At 39.6% G+C, this 20,468-nt stretch overlaps 1 protein-coding gene across 1 annotated transcript; it reads left to right on the forward strand.

Annotated features, from left to right (window-relative positions):
- Nucleotides 1–7,388: 7,388 nt before the first annotated feature.
- On the forward strand, nucleotides 7,389–17,945 carry LOC139530297 (guided entry of tail-anchored proteins factor CAMLG-like). Its single transcript, XM_071326561.1, has 4 exons — nucleotides 7,389–7,771; nucleotides 13,285–13,757; nucleotides 13,918–13,983; nucleotides 16,524–17,945. Exons 1-4 carry the CDS (start codon nucleotides 7,609–7,611, stop codon nucleotides 16,722–16,724), a joined length of 903 nt encoding a protein of 300 aa, XP_071182662.1. The 5' UTR covers nucleotides 7,389–7,608; the 3' UTR covers nucleotides 16,725–17,945.
- Nucleotides 17,946–20,468: the final 2,523 nt, after the last annotated feature.

Genomic DNA, 20,468 nt, shown 5'->3' on the forward strand with positions numbered 1-20,468 from the left:
GAAGTTCATGGATCCGGAAGACGTGTTGCACCATGAGCTGAGCCGTCTCCTTGGCTGAGGGGTAACTTGGGAATTAAATGGGTGGCTTTAGAAAACGTATCCACCACAATCAGGATCGTTGTGTTGCCATCTGACGGAGGAAGATCAGTAACAAAGTCCAGGGATATATGGGACCAGGGGCAGTGAAGAACAGGGAGTGGTTGAAGAAGAGTGTCCGGGAGAAGGTCAATGGCAATACTACTTGATTACTGTTATTACGTTGGAAACCAGTTTTTAATAGCAATAAGGCACCTTGGGGGTTTGTGGTATATGGCCAATATACTACGGCTAAGGGCTGTATCCAGGCACTGCGTTGCGCCGTGCATAAGAACGCATAAAATTATGCCAGTTATTCCACAGGCATTCAAAACGTTTGCAGTGGCACAATTCCATGTGTCTGAAAATACAACATTCTAGCGTTGTAATCGCTTGGTGTACATTTTTACACGTGATTCTTCCGCATGTCTTTTTTGCATGAACAGGTGAATAAAGCACTTTATTTCACATGTTGTGAGCATGTTAAGCATTTTTTACACCTGATTATTTCACCTGTTGTGTTTGCAAGTATAGAAAACACATGTCTTTGAAGTTTGTTTTTCAGAGTATTAATTTCCCTGTTTAAATATAAATGGAATTATATGGTTGATTTTCTCTTTTCGAAAAGCCTTTATATTTAGAAAACAAATGTTTATTTATAAATTATATGCAGTATATGTAAATAGCTAGCTATATGTAGCTCGTTTTTGGTCACAGGTCCACGAATTGTGGAAGAATTGCAACATTTACCAAGAACTAACGCTGCAGATAGCAATACTGGGTATTTGAATCGTCATAGTAACACGATCAATAATATAATAATTATTTTAGCAAAAATGTTTATCTTTAATTTACAATCTGTAGAAGCTATGCGAATTGAAAGGTTCAGTACTTTTGTGGAGCATCACAGCACAGTTGAAAAATATATGGCAAATAGAAATCCAAAATGGATGGTGTTAAGAGATAGATGGAAGGGGTTGAATGGAGCTAAAGGGTGAGACTAATAACAACAAGATAACAAATGTAAGACATACGGGGTCTGTATAAATGTATATAGGTTCAGAAATCTTACAGTTACAAATAGAATAGCACAGTTACAAATAGAAATCAAACTGTATGGACATCAGAAATAGAGAAAGACCAGGACTAAAAACAAACAAAATAGAACTATTGTAAAATATATTGTGTCTGTAAAATGTGTATAATATGTATAAACTGAACAGAGAAGCCTACGTGTTATTGTTTATTAGTTTACTCCAATTGGGGGAAGGGTGGTAGGGTTTGCAGGGAATAATAAAGGTATAAAGTGTGTGTATATATGAATGTGCATGTGTGTATGTATGTGTTTAAGTATGAATGCTTATGTATGTACACTACCATTCAAAAGTTTGGGCTCACTTAGAAATGTCCTTGTTTTTGAAAGAAAAGCTCATTATTTGTCCATTAAAATAATAATTTCATCAAGGTACACTTTGCGGGTGACTACTACTATAGGCCACTAGATGTAGATGTCCTAACCGACTTGCCAAAACTATAGTTTGTTAACAAAAAATGTGTGGAGTGGTTGAACAATTTGTTGTAATGACTGCAACCTAAGTGTATGTAAACTTCAGACTTCAGCTGTATATTTACCCCAAAAATATATGGGGGATTGGAAATGATGCAGACAATTACATTGATGGAGGCTACAATCTGCAATATTAAAGCTGATCCACCCCCTAGAAAAAAAATTAAAAGTAAGCATCCCAGAAGAAAAGTGCTCAAAATAGCTCACGTTAACATTTTAAGAAACAAGGTTCATGAAATCAATAATTTGCCTGTAACAGATGACATTCATATTCTGACCATCTCTGAAACTCACTTAGATAATACAGTGGTAGCAATATGAGGTTATAACATTTACAGAAAATACAGAAATGCCAATGGTGGAGGTGTTGCTGTTTAAATTCAGGACCACATTCCTGTAAAGCTTAGAGAGGATCTCATGTTAAATACTGTTGAAATAATATGGCTACAGGTGCATCTTTCTCACCTAAAGCCCATTCCTGTAGGAAGCTGCTATAGACCACCAAGTGCTAACAGTCAGTATCTGGATAACATGTGTGAAACGCTTGATAATGTATGTGATATCAAGAGAGAGGTATATTTTCTGGGTGATTTAAATATTGACTGGCTTTCATCAAGCTGCCCATTCAAGAAAACGCTTCTACCTGTAACCAGTGCCTGCAACCTGGTTCAGGTTATCAGTCAACCTACCAGGGTAGTTACAAACAGCACAGGAATCAAATCATCAACATGTATTGATCACATCTTTACTAACGCTGCAGCTATATGCTTTAAAGCAGTATCCAGATCCATCGGATGTAGTGATCACAATATAGTAGCCATATCTAGCAACACCAACGTTCAAAAGACTGGGCCTAAAATAGTGTGTAAGAGGTCATACAATACGTTTTGTAGTGATTCCTATGTTGTTGATGTAAAGAATATTTGTTTGTCAGTGGTGTGTAATGAGGAGCAACCAGACACTGCACTTGACACATTTATGAAATGTCTTATTCCAATTACTAATAAGCATGCACCCATTAGGAAAAATAATGTTAAAACTGTTAAATCACCATGAATTGATGAGGATTTGTAAAAAATTGTATGGTTGAGAGGGATGAGGCAAAAGGAATGGCAAATAAGTCTGGCGGCACATCTGCTTGGCAAACATATTGCAAATTGAAAAATCATGCGACTAAACTGAGTAAAAAGAAGATGAAACTGCACCATGAAACAAAGATAAATGACAAAGTGAAATGACATGACTATTTTACAGTATACAAATTGACAGCGGACTTTCAGCACACTTATAGGGAAGGACATCCAACATTCACCAAGCACAGCACTTACACAAATGACTGATGATTGACTGAGAGAAATTGACGATAAAAAGATTTGGGGGCTGTTTTGTTTGACTTCAGTGCTACTTTTGACATTATCAATCGTAGTCGGCTGCTGGAAAAACGTATGTGTTATGGCTATACACTTTACTGCTATATTGTGGATAAAGAGTTACCTGTCTAACAAAACACAGAGGGTGTTCTTTATTGGAAGCCTCTCCAACATAATCCAGGTACAATAAGGAACTCCCCAGGGCAGCTGTCTAGGCCCCTTACTTTTTTCAATCTTTACTAACGACATGCCACTGGCTTTGACGACTGAGCGACTGAAATGACTGCAAAACTTAAGAGCTGCAGTCCGTTTCAGAGTGGGTGGCAAGGAATATATTAGTCCTAAAAAATGTTTTACTAAAAGTATTGTATTTGGAAAAGATCATTCACTAAACCCTAAACTTCAACTAAATCTTGTAATAAATAATGTGGAATTTGAGCAAGTTGAGGTGACTAAACTGCTTACAGTAACCCTGGATTAAAAAAAATAAAGGTGGATCTTTGTTGACAGGGAAACCCATACTTTTTGTAAGGAAATCTGAAACATGTGAGAACTGGGAAACCACAGGACATTCCCAAAGCATGTGCATTAGTGTTCCAACAGCATTCATCTATCACATATTGGGAGTAGGAATCAGCTTCATCTTAAAACGTCTAAATGGAGTTGCATAACTTCTATGTATAAGCTTATAATGTATGAGCTGGTGTGCTGGGTTTTTAGAGGTAACAAATACATTTTCCCAAATGGTATCCCAGTTCAGGTCGTGCCCCAATCCCTGCATTTCACGGTTCTATACTACAGTGACACCCAATGTAGAGCATTTAACAGACAGCAGCCAATCATAAGTGTCAGAGACCATTTTAGATGTTAATGAAGGGGCTATCCATGTAAGCATTATGTGGGATGTTAATGGGGCATCCCATGGTACACCATAAGCTTTTAACAAAGATGTTAACTGTCGGTAAAGGAATCATGAAAAGCCTGGAAGTGAATACATTTGTTTGAGGTCCTGTAAAGGTATTAGCCCCTTATCATTATACATGACTCGCAAGTTATGCACACCCTTATCTGCCCACAATGGGCACACAAAAGGCTTATTGTTTGTCAGCAGGTTATAGTTATGCCATATAGGAGAAGAATCACAGAACTTCTTAGTGTTGCCTATATGTTTCTCAGCGTAGTACCATACTTGTAGTGAGTTGGAAATAATTGAACCACATTTTTTGTATGCTGTTTTTATCTTGATGCCTGAAAAAACTAGATCTGTAAGTCTATGTGGTGCAACAAGTCACAGCTTGCTATCTTGCGATCTGTCTCATGTTGTACCGATAATCAACATGGACAAGACTGAATTTTGTTGAATTGTCAACTGGTCTAAATTCTTGTTAGGAAGATGGTGCTGTTCAGAATGACATGTTTATGACTGTTGATGTTCACAGGAATCTCCAAATGCTATGTTGAACGAGCACCACGGATGAAGGAGGGGGAGGAAAACAGACTGCTTCTTTCTCCCACATCTTCACCAAGTCATACAATGTTTGCTTCATGAACAATTGTTACATCTTTTGAAATAAATACAGAACTATTTCAGTAAATTCTGTTTCAAATGTTTTTTATGCTGGACGTTAGTAATTTTGCAGGTCTATAGTATAATGTATTGTTTTGAAACGTTTATTAAATATCTATTCAGTCACAACACTTGTTATTTTATGTTGACTTTTTCAATGTTTTCTAAAATGATGTATGTTTTGTACTGTTACTTTTTACATGCTGAAACAGTCTCATTATTTTTGGGCTAGACTATGATCTGTAAATGTCTACTACCATTTTTTTTTAAAGTTGTTGATGAATAATTTGTTGCTACCGTCTGGTGAGGAAGTGGGAAATATGGAATACATCAGAGGAGGAAGGGAGAATTAATGAGAAATCAGAACTTGGACAATGTCAGGGAATAAGCAGGTAAATGTACAGCCTATCAATGACAAAATAAATGGTGCAGAGATGTAGCCTTAAGATAATAGTAGATATTTGCTAGCCAGCTATTCGCAAAACATTGGATTATCAATTTGAGCGATGACGTCTCAGTTTGTAGCACGTTTTCACATGGATATATATACACTGAACAAAAATATAAACACAACATGTAAAGTGTTGCTCTCATGTTTCATGAGCTGAAATAAAAGATCCCAGACATTTTCCATACGCACAAAAAGCTTATTTCTCTCAAATGTTGCGCACCCTGGTCCTTCTTTCGTTGCCTCCTTAACAGTTTATAAATTCCTTTTTAGAATACATATTTTAATCCAGCATTTGTGGTTTGGAAAGGAGTGACTATTGCTTTCCTTTATTTATCTAACAGATGGGGTTTTGGAAAAGTAGGTACTTTTCTCACAAACAGCCCCATCTGGTGGATGGAAAGTGTCATTAAAATGTGTTTTCACACATACAGCTTGAATCTTCAGACAAGGAGACATGATGGATAGCTAATTAAAGTGAAAAACGATCAACTATACTCTTGGAATGGAGCTCTAGAATTGTATTGTTGTCATCACCGGGAGTCTATTAGTCAGTCAGTCATTCAATTAGTCAGCTAACCACTAGGACACTTTTTTGATATCAATAGCAATAGACTTTGATTGTATTGCTCACGTTATACAGAAACGGAATGGATTCTGAATTGACAGCAGAAAATGCATATAAAGCACACTTAAAGAAAAATATGGACTACACAATGCAGGACAAGGACAAACATGGTTCAACATTTCCTTCTTAATTTGAGTCACTGTAAGCATCTCAAATTAGTTTGACTTATTTGTCCACTTTGGGGTGGCAAAGTTTTATACATGGACCTTGGTGAAAATCATTATGAGGGTCTTATTCTGTTATGATAACCACTTATGGGAGGTAGCTAAATGATTATTATTAAATGTTTTATTGTTTCACTCAGATGCACTGTTGAAGCTCAGAGCTGAAGTATTTCACTGTACCCTGCAACTATACCTGAGACCCTGTGCATGTGACATATCTACATGTGGTTATCACTGGCATTGGTTGTTTGGGTCAAGAGGATAGAGGGTCTGAAATGTAATTTTGTATTATCAGGGAACAATCGTTGCAGAATAAAAGATTATTGGTCACATGCGCAGAGTATGACAAGTGTAGACTTTACTGTGAAATGCTTACTTAGGAGCTCATTTCCCACCAAGGCAGAGTTAAAAACAAATACAAATATTTGCGAAATAAAAAACTAAAAGTAACACAATAAAATCAATAATGAGTCGTATACAAGGAGTACCAGTACCAAAATAAGGCAATTGATATGTTAACTTGATAATACAACATAAAATAAGGTATGAAATAATTGAAATGTTAATGACATGGGGGGGTGTCATAGCTGTATGCATTTTATGGGTATATAGAGACAAAACAGGCAGTTTTGGGATGTGCTTTATTATCACATGGTACCCTAGATGATAACTACACCACATTTCCCACAGAACAAGGATACCCATTGGAAAAGTTTAATAGAGTCATTATAGATTTAGTGTACAATCAGTCACAGCAGCCTATTTTCAAGTTGGCCATGACTTATTTTAATTTGGAGGAACTGAATAGATTTTTCAATGCCATAAAGGTATTGATATTGGTGTAATTAGACCAACAAAGGCAAAAAATGTGTGTCACTATGAGGAAAATGCTAAAAGATGGCCCAGAGATGTGAGTTATATGTATTTAGCAAAATATTACCAAAGCATCTGATAAGTTACTAAAATTTAAATGTAATAACGGTGGAAATATGACGTATGACAAAAAACGCTGAAAAAAAGCCTTGAGAAGAGGTTAAGATGGCCTTAGGAGATATTTAATGTTTTCTTCCATGAGATAAGATCAGTCATTTAACATGACCTTTATGAATTATGGAGCCTTTATGTGCTTTTTTTCAATACATAAATGCTTTAAAAAATCACAAAATGTGACGTTAACTAATGAAGATGATCTCATAGAACAAAATGTACCCCCGTCTCCAGGTGTCAGGACAGGTGTAATGAACACGTAAAAATGACCATAACGAGCATTCTAATCACCTGTAAATACTCACTGGACAGGTGTGATGAATATATGTAAAAAAGACTATAACGAGCGTTCTAATCACCTGTAAATACACACTGGACAGGTGTAATGAATATATATAAAATATATATAAAAATGACCATAACGAGCGTTCTAATCACCTGTAAATACAGACTGGACAGGTGTAATGAATATATGTAAAAATGACTATAAAAACCGTTCTAATGACCTGTAAATGCGCACTGGACAGGTGTAAAGAACACGTGTTAAAATTACTTTTGACACTTGAAAAAAGCAAGTGAAAAAGGATCATTACAAATGTTAAGACGTGTTCCGTGTAAGACGATTTGAACCTTTTAGCTTTACGTAGATGATGAGATCATCAACGTGCGCACTACACAGACAATACAGGCAGGCCCCATTCTGTTGTATCCAGCTGCAGTAAAGTGCAACAATCTAAGAATTTGTCTACACGATCAGAATATTGTGTCTTGTATATGAAATAATCGTAATATTTCTGAAACCATGCAGTGTCCAGATGACACTAGTCTAAATACACCAGAAGAGAAAACCTGTCTTTCTTCTGCGCAAAGAAGAGCAGAAATTCGGAGACGAAAATTGCTCATGAATTCCGAAGACAGAATGAACAGAATTGTGGGTTTCACCAAAGCTGAAGCTGAAAACAACGGTAAGGAAAACCTAAGTGGTGGTCAAGGGTTTGCTGGCTGATGAGACAAGCAAATTGTTTAGCTTGATAGCTTATATTAGCTTGCAGCTCGCTTCAATGGACAGTCAGACCATTACTCAGCCAGCTGGCTGATAGGCGTTTTTAGATCAATCAATCACGTTTATTTATAAAGCCCTTTTTACATTGGTAGTTGTCACAAAGTGCTTATACAGAAACGCATCCTAAAACCCAAAAGAGCAAGCAATGCAGAAGCACAGTGGCTTAGAAAAACTCCCTCGAAAGCCAGAAATCTAAGGGACAGATCGAAATTTACTGTGAGTGTCGTAGCATGCCACCAGCATATCTCTATATCTCTGGTGTTAGGCCTAAGCTTCTCTTCCTTTATATAGGCAGTATATGTATTCAACTATTAATATCATACAGTGGACACCTAAGCCTATAGGCCAGTGTCACTTTGATTATGCCTGCACATCATGGTTCACCAGCAGCTCCAAACATCTAAAAAATAAGCTACCAGCCAAACAAGCTTGTAAGAATTGTACTTAAACTGCCCCCTCATACTCATCTGTAGGTTGGGCATTTTTACGTCTCTATGTCTGTAATGTGTCTGTATCTATGTAATTGTATATATATTTACGTAAAAAATGGGGACCACAAATTAGTCCCCCGATATTTATCGTGCAATCCCAGTAATTTGAAAAAATCTTTGTGAATATATATATATATTTTTTTAACTGACAAATAAAATCAATCAATCCAAACTGTGCAGTGGCCAATTGATGAATGGAAAGAGACAAAACACCAAAATGTTTAATGACATTCGGAGATTGTCAAACCAAGCCTTCGATACTGGGCAAGCCTACAAGGTAAGGAGGGATGTGGTTTCTGTTTGTCGAGATCTGATTTCCTCCAAGCTGATCATTGTCTGCAGCCAGCTCTGATTGTAGTGTAATGAAACAGGAGAGTGAGCTTGTTGGTGGGCGAAACCTCAACCTTCTTGCCTGTAGCCCTGCGTGGCTTCGACTGTGTCCCAAAAGCATGCTGGAGTGGCAAAGTTGATATTCATGTTTATAAGCACAGGGTCACTACAGCAGGTATTGTTATTTGTGGTCATTAACATTATTTTGAGTTAATTCTGAGGGGGGAGGGTGTTTAATTTATTTTACAATACAAGGAGAGGCTTGTGTGAAAATATTTTTTTTACATTGGGGAGGGGGGTGCATTTAAATGTTTTTATAACTCATTGAGTTGGACCAAATATGAAGTTTCCTTAGAAAATAGATGTGAAATTTGCCTGCTAGGGTGCGTTGCCATTTAAATATCTTGTGTCTATAAAAACACCTGGACGTAATGAAGTCACACCTTTACAATTTTTTTGTAATATATTGTCTAATAAAAATGTAGTGGTTGAAGTGTTTCCATTACCAATATAGGCAAATTGCGCATTAATAAATTAGCGACAGCCTGTATGCCCTTCCATCTCTGTTTCATGTCCCTGGTAGCCTGCCAGAGCCAGCATGGATAGAATGCAATAACTGACTAATAAATCAAATCAAATTTTATTTGTCACTTGCGCCGAATACAACAGGTGTAGACCTTACAGTGAAATGCTTACAAGAAGTTTTAAGAAAAATTGTTAAGTACAAAAAATACAAAATAAAAGTAACATAATTAAACAGCAGCAGTAAAATAACGATAGCGAGGCTATATACAGGGGCTATACCGGTACAGAGTCAAAGTGTGGGGGCGCCGGTTAGTAGAGGTAATTGAGGTAATATGTACATGTAGGTAGAGTTAAAGTGACTATGCATAGATAATTAACAGAGAGTAGCAGCAGCATAAAAGAGGGGTCTGGGTAGCCTGTTCCGGTAACCTGTTCAAGAGTCGTATGGCTTGGGGACAGTCCATGACTAGGGTGGCTGGAGTCTTAGGGCCTTCCTCTGACACCGCCTGGTATAGAGGGGGGTGAAACACGGTTACTCCTCACATGTGTGGAGTAAAGGTGGTCTAGAGTTTTATTTTTCCCTCTGGTTGCACATTTAACATGCTGGTAGAAATGAGGTGAAACGGATTTTGAGTTTCCCTGCATTAAAGTCCCTGGCCACTAGGAGAGCCGCCACTGGCTAAGCGTTTTCCTGTTTGCTTATGGCCGTATACAGCTCATTGAGTGCAGTCTTAGTGCCAGCATCGGTTTGTGGTGGTATATAGACAACTACAAAAAATACAGAACTCTCTTGATAAATAGTGTGGTCTACAGCTTATCATGAGATACTCTACATCAGGCGAGAAAAACCTCGAGACTTCCTTAGATTTCGTACACCAGCTGTTGTTTACAAATATACATAGACCGCCACCCCTTGTCTTACCAGAGGCTGCTGTTCTATCCTGCCGAAAAAGCTTAAAACCCACCAGCTGTATGTTATTCGTATCGTCGTTCAGCCACTACTCGGTGAAACATAAGATATTACAGTTTTTAATGTCCCGTTGGTAGGATATACGTGATCGTAGTTTGTCTATTTTATTATCGATTGATTGTACGTTGGCTAATGGGACCGATGGTAAAGGTAGATTACCCTCTCTTGGCGACGTATCCTTACAAGGCACCCGGACCTTCGTTCTCGATACCGCCGTCTCTTTCTCCTGCGAATGACGGGGATGAGGGCCTTGTCGGGCATCTGAAGTAAATCCTTCCCGTCCGACTCGTTGAAGAAAAAGTATCCCTCCAGTACGGGATGAGTAATCGCTATCTAGAATCTCTTTTCGGTGGCAGAAACATTATGTACGAAATAAGTTGCGGAAAAACATACACAATATTACAATTGGTTACGGGATCGTAAAACGCCAGCCATTTCCTTCGGCACAATTGTCTTCCAATATTTGCCATATTCTAATAATTCTCATGTTCCAACGTATCGCCACTGTCTGTGCCATGGTGGAGCTGCCACAACTGTCATATGGTGAAACTTGCACTCCTGTAGATCTGAAATAATTGGATGGTGAAACTTGCCAGCCATAAAAGCAAGGCGAAGCAATTCAACAGGCATTCTTGAAAGTCAGGACAATCCTTGTCCTGTATAGAAACATTATAAAAATAAAAAAAATGTAAATAGATTTTGCAAGCAGTAGGCATTTAGAATTAAATCTAGGTCAATGGAAATCTGCCTAATGTCCATGTCTAGTAACAGGGGGTTTGTTTGAATTTATAAAATTCTGTTATTAAATAAAATAAATGTTTTGCTCCATGAAGTAATCAAACAATGTTTACGCCGCCATCTTGACAATTTCAAATCTTCTCTCATTGAGAAGGTTGATAAAAAATTCACATTACCCTGTTACAATCTACTAGCTACTATGAACCAGTGGCGTGTATTCATGGATGCCAAGGGAAGCCAGGCTTCCCCCAAAAATGTACCAGGAAAAAACAATACTAAATTATTGATCTTTTGTCTCTCAATTCACAAGAGGCTGAATGTATCTCACCAGAGAAAGCATCCGAGCGAACGAAACGGCGACCCTCTCGTCTCAGTACAGTACCAGTCCAAAGTTTGGACACACCTACTCATTCAAGGGTTTTTCTTTATTTTTACTGTTTTCTACATTGTAGAATAATAGTGAAGACATCAAAACTATGGAATCATGTAGTAACCAAAAAAGTGTTAAACAAATCAAAATATATTTTATATTTGAGATTATTCAAAGTAGCCACGCTTTGCCTTGATGACAGCTTTGACAGGTGTGCCTTGTTAAAAGTTAATTTGTGGAATTTATTGCATTTGAGCCAATCAGTTGTACTTTTAAACTTTTACAGTTCTTGACATTTTCTGTATTGACTGACCTTCATGTCTTAAAGTAATGATGGACTGTCGTTTCTCTTTGCTTATCTGAGCTGTTCTTGCCAAACTATGGACTTGGTCTTTTACCAAAGAGGTCTATCTTCTGTATACCACCCCTACCTTGTCACAACACAACTGATTGGCTCAAATGCGTTAAGAAATTTCACAAATGAACTTTTAACAAGGCACACCTGTTAATTGAAATGCATTCCAGGTGACTACCTCATGAAGATGGTTGAGTACCAAGAGTGTGCAAAGCTGTCATCAAGGCAAAAGGTGGCTACTTTGAAGAATCTCAAATGTATAATATTTTGATTTGTTTAACACTTTTTTTGGTTACTACATGATTCCATATGTGTTATTTCATAGTAGAATAATAGTGAAGACATCAAAACTATGTAGAAATAGTACAAATAATGAAAAACCGTTGAATGAGAAGGTGTGTCCAAACTTTTGACTGGTACTGTATGTGTAGCCCAGCTATCTGATGCTGTCTGGTCAAAAAGAGTATGACATTGTTCCTGCCTATAGCATGGAATGCAAGGGAAGCCAGCAAGCATTTGGCCTCCCTTGATAAAAAAAAGTATAAAATAATAGCCAATCAATAAGCTCAACTGTGAATGTTCCTGGTGCACCAAAAACACTTGTCAAGGGAAGCCAGTTTGGATTTGGATTCACACCAATCACATCAGAAGCCAAACCTTATTGACAGAAAAAACTTGAATTGTTGCGTCTTGTGTCATTGTCCTCCAGTGGGTAGTTGGCTAATTTAGGAAAAATAAAATAATAGCTATGTATGTAGATTTGGACTTGGGGTTTTACTTAGTTCTCCATACTGGCCAATGGTTATAACGGCGATTCTGATCCAACCATAAATTCATACACTGTGCCCCTGGCCTGAGAGGATGGAAGTAAAACGTGTAGCTAGGTTTAGTAGGATAATGTTAACTAGCTCGCCTGGCGCATCGTTGTCCATGAAAAGAAGTTAGGCTAGCGAGCAAGCATTTTAACCTTGACCATGCTGTAGGTCATGTAACTGTTTGTTACATGCAATATGTTTTGTGGACTTCACCAGACACATGTTCTGCCCTACCGAGCAAAAAGGCAGTAACTGCTCATTTGGTCGAAAATTAGTTATGTCATTTTTGCTGCATTAAATACATGCTTAATCTATTGTGTTTGAGCAGTAACTGGATAAAGTTACTGTGAAACCAGGGTAAATAAAAGCAATTTTTCTCAATTCCACGCTATGAGCAGTCACTGCCTTTTTGCTTGATAGGGCAGTGTTGCTCTCCAGTTTTGTGATTAAACGAAGGAGTGGTTAAATTTATTCTGCCACTTTCTTCTTATTGTTCTAGAGCAACCAACGCAATTATCACAAACCAGGTTGTATTATTGTATTAAGGCTTTTTTCCTGGCTTGGCTTCCCCATTGATTTTACCCACACACCGCTATTGCTATGGACCATGATGCAGTGAGCTAGAAAATAAACCTTTGCATCAGTGTGAAATGTGCTGCAGTCATGACAATTCAGCGCTCTTCTGTATTATCTAACAAGCTTACTGATTTGCATTCAATATATCCATATATAGAATCTCTATGGTCATATCACAGAGAAATCTAGTTAGCCTAATCCATTACACTGACAACGTCATGTCAATCCCGACCTTGTCCCAACAGGAGCGTCCAGAAGTGTCACGGCACCCGTGTTCCATCTGGACTTGGACAGGAGCAACTCGTGGTCAACATACCCCTCCCCCACACTGTCTCCATTCCTCCCGGAGGCAGTAGGCAGCAGCCACCCCCACAGTGATCTCTCAGAGAGGAGAGGGTATCCCCTGCCAGACACCAGCGAGGTGCTGGGTGGCGGTGTGGACAAGGACGTGACACCGGGCGTCCGTCAGAGGCCACGCGGAGAGGCCCAGCTGGCGGCCGATGAGCCCAGCCGCTCCGGATCCCCACGCAGAGGGCTGCAGAAGTACCTGTCCCGCTTTGATGACGCCATGAAGCTCCGAGGCCAACTGGCCAATGAGAAACAAGCCCAGGATGCAGCCGGCTCAGACCCAGATGAGTTGGACTCCTTCAGGCTCTTCAGGCTTGTCGGCAGTGTCCTCCTTGCTCTCTTTGTCAGGGTTTTTGTCTGCAAGTATCTGGTGAGTCTGATCGGAAAAGTGTTGTCTCTTCCCTTGAGAGCTTTGATTTTGTTTAATACCACTGACTTATTCTGTTTTAGATTATGCCGCACGTATGGTAATATGAGAGTAAGGATTTGTTGAAGCAGTTTATTAACTAGGCTACTCTTCCCTTTTGCAGTCCATATTCGCACCATTCCTCACCCTCGAACTGGCCTACATGGGGTTGTACAAATATTTTCCAAAGGTAAGAGATACCGCTTGACCTTTTGGCATTAATATATAGTGAATGAAGCACAGCTACACTACGTGACCAAAAGTATGTGGACATCTGCTCGTCGAACATCTCATTCCAAAATCATGGGCATTAATATGGAGTTGGTCTCCCTTTGCTGCTATAACAGCCTCCACTCTTCTGGGAAGGCTTTCCACTACATGTTGGGACTAGAGGTCGACCGATTATGATTTTTCAACACCGATACCGATCTTTGGAGAACCAAAAAAAGCAGATACCGATTTAATCGGACAATTTTTATATATATATTTTTTTGTAATGATGACAATTACAACAATACTGAATGAACACTTTTATTTTAACTTAATACATCAATAAAATCTATTTAGTCTCAAATAAATAATGAAACATGTTCAATTTGGTTTAAATAATGCAAAAACAAAGTGTTGGAGAAGAAAGTAAAAGTGCAATATATACAATGTAAAAAAGCTAACGTTTAAGTTCCTTGCTCAGAACATGAGAACATATGAAAGCTGGTGGTTCCTTTTAACGTGAGGCTTCAATTTCCCAGTTAAGAAGTTTTAGGTTGTAGTTATTATAGGACTATTTCTCTCTATACCATTTGTATTTCATATACCTTTGACTATTGGATGTTCTTATAGGCACTATATGATTGCCAGCCTAATCTTGGGAGTTGATAGGCATGAAGTCATAAACAGCGCTGTGATTCAAGCATTGCGAAGAGCTGCTGGCAAATGCAGGACAGTGCTGTTTGAATGCTTACGAGCCTACTGCTGCCTACCGTCGCTCAGTCAGACTGCTCTATCAAATATCAAATCATAGACTTAATTATAATATAATAAACACACAGAAATATGAGCCGTAGGTCATTAATATGGTAAAATACAGAAACTATCATTTCGAAAACAAAACATTTATTCTTTCAGTGAAATACGGAACAGTTCCATATTTTATCGAACGGGTGGCAACCCTAAGTCTAAATATTGCTGTTACATTGCACACCCTTCAATTTTATGTCATAATTATGTAAAATTCTGGCAAATGAATTACGGTCTTTGTTAGGAAGAAATGGTCTTCATACAGTTCGCAACGAGCCAGGCGGCCCAAACTGCTGCATATACCCTGACACGAATGCGCTTTTGTTAAATAATCACCCGTTTGGCGAAGTAGGCTGTGATTCGATAAATTAACAGGCACTGCATTGATTATATGCAACACAGGACAAGCTAGTTAAACTATTAATATCATCAACCATGTGTAGTTAACTAGTGATTATGTTAAGATTGTTTTTTATAAGATAAGTTTAATGCTAGCTAGCAACTTACCTTGGCTCCTTGCTGCACTCGCGTAACAGGTGGTCAGCCCGCCACGCAGTCTCCTTGTGGATTGCAATGTAATCAGCCATAATCGGCGTCCAAAAATGCTGAGTACCGATTTGTTATGAAAACTTGAAATCGTCCCTAATTAATCGCCCATACCTATTAATCGGTCAACCTCTAGTTGGGACATTGCTGCAAGGACTTGCTTCCATTCAGCCACGAGCATTAGTGAGGTCGGCACTAATGTTGGGCGATTAGGCCTGGCTCACAGTCGGCGTTCCAATTCATCCCATACCTCTGTGCAGGCCGCTCAAGTTCTTCCACACCGATCTTGACAGTGGACCTCACTTCGTGCATGGGGGCATTGTCATGCTGAAACAGGAGAAGGCCTTCCCAAGTCCGAACCATGAAAAACAGCCCCAAACCATTATTCCTCCTCCACCAAACTTTACAGTTGTGACTATGCATTGGGGAAGATAGCGTTCTCCTGGCATCCGCCAAACCCAGATTCATCCGTTGGATTGCCAGATGGTGAAGCATGATTCATCACTCCAGAGAATGCGTTCCACTGCTCCAGAATCCAATGGCAGCGAGCTTTACACCACTTCAGCCGATACTTGGCATTGCGCATGGTGATTTTAGGCTTGTATGCGGCTGCTCGGCCATGGAAACACGTTTCATGAAGCTCCCAACGAACAGTTAGTGTGCTGACGTTGCTTCCAGAGGCAGTTTGGAACTCTGTAGTGAGTTTTGCAACCGAGGACAGATGATTTTTACGAGCTTCAGCAATCGGCAGTTCCTTTCTGTGAGCTTGTGTGGCCTACCACTTCGCGGCTGAGCCGTTGTTGCTCCTAGACGTTTCCACTTCACAATAACAGCACTTACAGTTGACCGGGGCAGCTTTAGCAGGGCAGAAATTTGATGAACTGACTTGGAAAGGTGGCATCCTATGACGGTGCTACGTTGAAAGTCACTGAGCTCTTCAGTAGCCATTCTACTGCCAATGTTTGTCTATGGAGATTCTATTGATGTGTGCTCGATGTATACACCTGTCAGCAACGGGTGTGTTGAAATAGCCGAATTCACACATTTTGAAAGGGGTGTTCACATACTTTTGTATATATAGTGTATACCAAATGGGTCAGGCATATATGGTCATAACCTGTGTATTGTGCATGCATACACGTGTAAAAACCTTCCATCATCCACCAGGTTGAGAAGAAGATGCAAACCACAGTGCTGACTGCCGCGCTCCTGTTGTCTGGTATCCCTGCGGAGGTCATCAACCGCTCCATGGCAACCTACAAGAAGATGGGCGACGTCTTCGCTGACCTCTGTGTCTACTTCTTTACATTCATCCTCAGTCACGAGATCCTGCTGTTGGTTGGTCCAGAAGAGGCTGAGACTCCCTGATGGACAGGAAGTCCCTGTGCTATGGCGGTGTCACAGAGGTGGACATTATGCTGACCCCTGATACTGATCCTTTACCTTACCTCCTTCTCCACACCATTTCCCCTCCCGAATCAGTAGAACCCATAGGGGAGAGGGGGTCGAAGTGCAATGTCCGCAGGTAGATAAGGGAAGAAGACAGAAATAACAGGTTGAACAAGGTAACATAACATTCATTTGTGTTCTGACCCTCGACTACATCTTGTCGATAGGAGCTGCTTTAAGTTACCATTTATTTTGCTCTCTACAGTGTTTATATAAGGGGTCCAGTTACTTTGCAATTTTTGTTTTGTTTCTAGTGAATTGATTTATCTCATTTGGAAGACAGGAGATGCATTTGTCATTCAGGGTTTTCTGAATATTGCCTATGATTTTTTCACCCTTGTATGCTTAAAGACATGGTTGACTTTATCTGTACATGTCTAAACTCTTATTACATTTACCTTTTAATCTGGGCTAGGAGAAGGATAGGGCTCCCGAGTGGCTCAGCGGTCTAAGGCACTGCATCTCAGTGCATCTCAGAGGCGTCATTACAAACCCTGGTTCGATCCTGGGCTGTATCACAACCGGCCGTGATTGCGAGTCCCAAAGGGCGGCGCACAATTGGCCCAGTGTCGTTAGGGTTTGGCCGGGGTAGGCCGTGATTGTGAATAATAATTTGTTCTTAACTGACTTGCGTAGTTAAATAAAGGTAAAATGTAAAAAAATTTAAAGGTTGGCTTAGGATTGTCTTTTTGGAAAGTGTGTGTTGTCACTGCTATTCAATGTGGGGCAGTGGGATCTTATAAGCTTGTATATATCTGTGCTGGATAACTCTGATTGTGGAAATGTCATGTATTGCTTTTCTAGCTATCCCAGCCTCACTCAAACTCTCTCTGTGGCATGTTACATCATCTGTTAATCCCTCATTGCGTCCAAATTAATTGATTCAGTTTGAGACAGGTTTTCTATGTAACTTCATTGGTGTGATCTCTCGTTTGTCAGATTTACTTGTTTCCTTTTCATAATTTTTTGCAATTATTTATATCTTTTTTTGTGTAAATGCTGTATTCATAATTTATTATTTCATGTGAAATATTGAAATTGATATCAACACAAAGATACAGAGAAGCTAATGTTGCTTCTGGTAATAACATACTGGAATGAATATGCTGTATTAAACCAATAAAACCTTGGAGCATTTCACAATTGTCTCTGGTTGATTTTAGATCAGTCAGTCATCAAACTCCTATCTCAATGATGCTGCTTCATTCGACCTGAGATGTAGGCTAAGTGTACATATGTGACCTTGTTCATTTGGGGTGATATCAGTGGGCAGGTTTCCATTGACCCGGGTTTATTTGACAAAAGCAATGACACAACAACAAAAAAGTGCGACGTGTATTGAAACAGCAAATATAGGAGACATTTTCAAAAGATCAACATTATCCGTTAGACGGGTGGATTTTTCATATGTAGAACTTCCTTTATTGTGACAAATTATGATGGAAACAGTGTTTTTCAAATCATGATTGCTGAATCATTTCGGCAATCACTGCATTTAATTTTCTTTTTTGTTTAATCCTTTTTTTATCCCCAATTTTGTAGTATCCAATTGGTATTTGCAGTCTTGTCTCATCACTGCAACTCCCGTACGTACGGAGTCCCGTAAACACAACCCAGCCAAGCCGCACCGCTTCTTGACACAACGCCCGCTTAACCCGGATGCCAGCCGCACCAATGTGTCGGAGGAAACACCATACACCTGGCGACCGTGTCAGTGTGCATTGTGCCCAGCCCGCCACAGGAGTCGCTAGTGCACGATGGGACAAGAACATCCCTGCCGGCCAAACCCTCCCATAATCCGGACGACGCAGGGCCAATTTTGCGCCGCCCCATGGGTCTCCCGGTTGCGGCCGGCTGCGACAGAGCCTGGACTCGAACCAGGATCTCTAGTTGCGCAGCTAGCGCTGTCTAAGGGACAGATCGACATTTACAAAGGGGAGGTGGTCCAAAACAATGTTTTTTGCTTTGTGCAGGATTGGGTGTTTTTTTTATTGGGCAGGCGAGGGTGGTGTGGTTTTTCCCCTGGTTTACATTTGCTCTTTTGCTCTTATTTTCCTTATAAACAATGGCTTGACTTACTTTTGATATGACCCTAATAAAGTTTAGAATAGTTTGTGGAGGTTTGGTGTGGTGTCTATTATTAAGCTTTACCTACTGCAGGCCTATGATATGAAGGCATTGCATCCCGGCACTCCAACTCACTCCATCAGTTGAACTTGAGGTGAGGAAGTTTGTTTCAGGCCTACCAGAGTTACTCCTATAATCTATCAATATAATGCTTATATTTATACAAAATATACTGATCGAAAATGTATGAATTAGCCTCTGTATGTCTATATCTGTATAGCAGACGCTGTAGCCATCTGACACAGATATGCCGGCGGCATGCATTTATTTTATTTTTATTTCACCTTTATTTAACCAGGTAGGCTAGTTGAGAACAAGTTCTCATTTACAACTGCGACCTGGCCAAGATAAAGCAAAGCAGTGTGACACAAACTACAACACAGAGTTACACATGGAATACACAAGCGTACAGTCAGTAACACAATAGAAAAAAAGAAAGTCTATATACAGTGTGTGCAAATGGCATTGAGGAGGTAAGGCAATAAATAGGCCATAGTAGCGAAGTAATTACAATTTAGCAAATTAACACTGTTGTGATAGATGAGCAGATGGTGATGTGCAAGTAGAAATACTGGTGTGCAAAAGAGCAGAAAAGTAAATAAAAACAATATGGGGATGAGGTAGGTAGATTGGGTGGGCTATTTACAGATGGGCTATGTACAGCTGCAGTGATCGGTTAGCTGCTCAGATAGCTGATGTTTAAAGTTAGTGAGGGAAATATAAAGTCTCCAGCTTCAGCGATTTTTGCAATTCGTTCCAGTCATTGGCAGCAGAGAACTGGAAGGATAGGCAGCCAAAGGAGGTTTTGGCTTTGCGGATGACCAGTGAGATATACCTGCTGGAGCACGTGCTAGGTGTGGGTGTTGTTATCGTGAGCTGAGAATCTCAAATTTTAATTTGTTTAACACTTTTTTGGTTACTACATGATTCATACACACAGTAATTCAAAAAGAGAGAAAACAACATAAAAACAGTAAGCCTAAATCGTAGTATAATTGCTTAGTTGCTAAATGACTGTTGTTGGCCACATCTAGCTGGTAATCGAGGAGGACCAGAAGTTCCTGAAGCTGCTGCAGATCCTGGGACATTACCAGGAGAAGGGTTCAGTCATCATCTTTGTGGACAAACAGGAGCACGCTGACAGGCTGCTAAAATATCTGATGAAGGCCTCCTACCCCTGCATGTCTCTGCACAGTGGTAATGTCATGCAAACACATGAGTAGTGCTCTAGCGTCATTAGTCTGAGTCTCTGTCCCAAACGGTTCTCTGGTCAATAGTAGTGCATTATGCTGAGTATTGGGATGCATACTGTCAATCCACGGTTTGAAAGTCACCTGGCTGAGCTCATTTTGTATCTTAGACCATTCTTTTCTTATTATATCTTATTAATTAAAGCATGTTTGTGGTCGATAATCATTTTGTCTCTGACATGTCAGGGGTTTGAACCCCTGTCCTTTGATAACAAGCTTTTGTTTATCTCTTTCCCTGTAGGTATTGACCAGTATTACAGAGGCAGCATCATCAATGACTTTCAGA

This window comes from Salvelinus alpinus, chromosome 9, assembly GCF_045679555.1.
Source record: "Salvelinus alpinus chromosome 9, SLU_Salpinus.1, whole genome shotgun sequence".
Classification (NCBI taxonomy): Eukaryota; Metazoa; Chordata; class Actinopteri; order Salmoniformes; family Salmonidae; genus Salvelinus; species Salvelinus alpinus.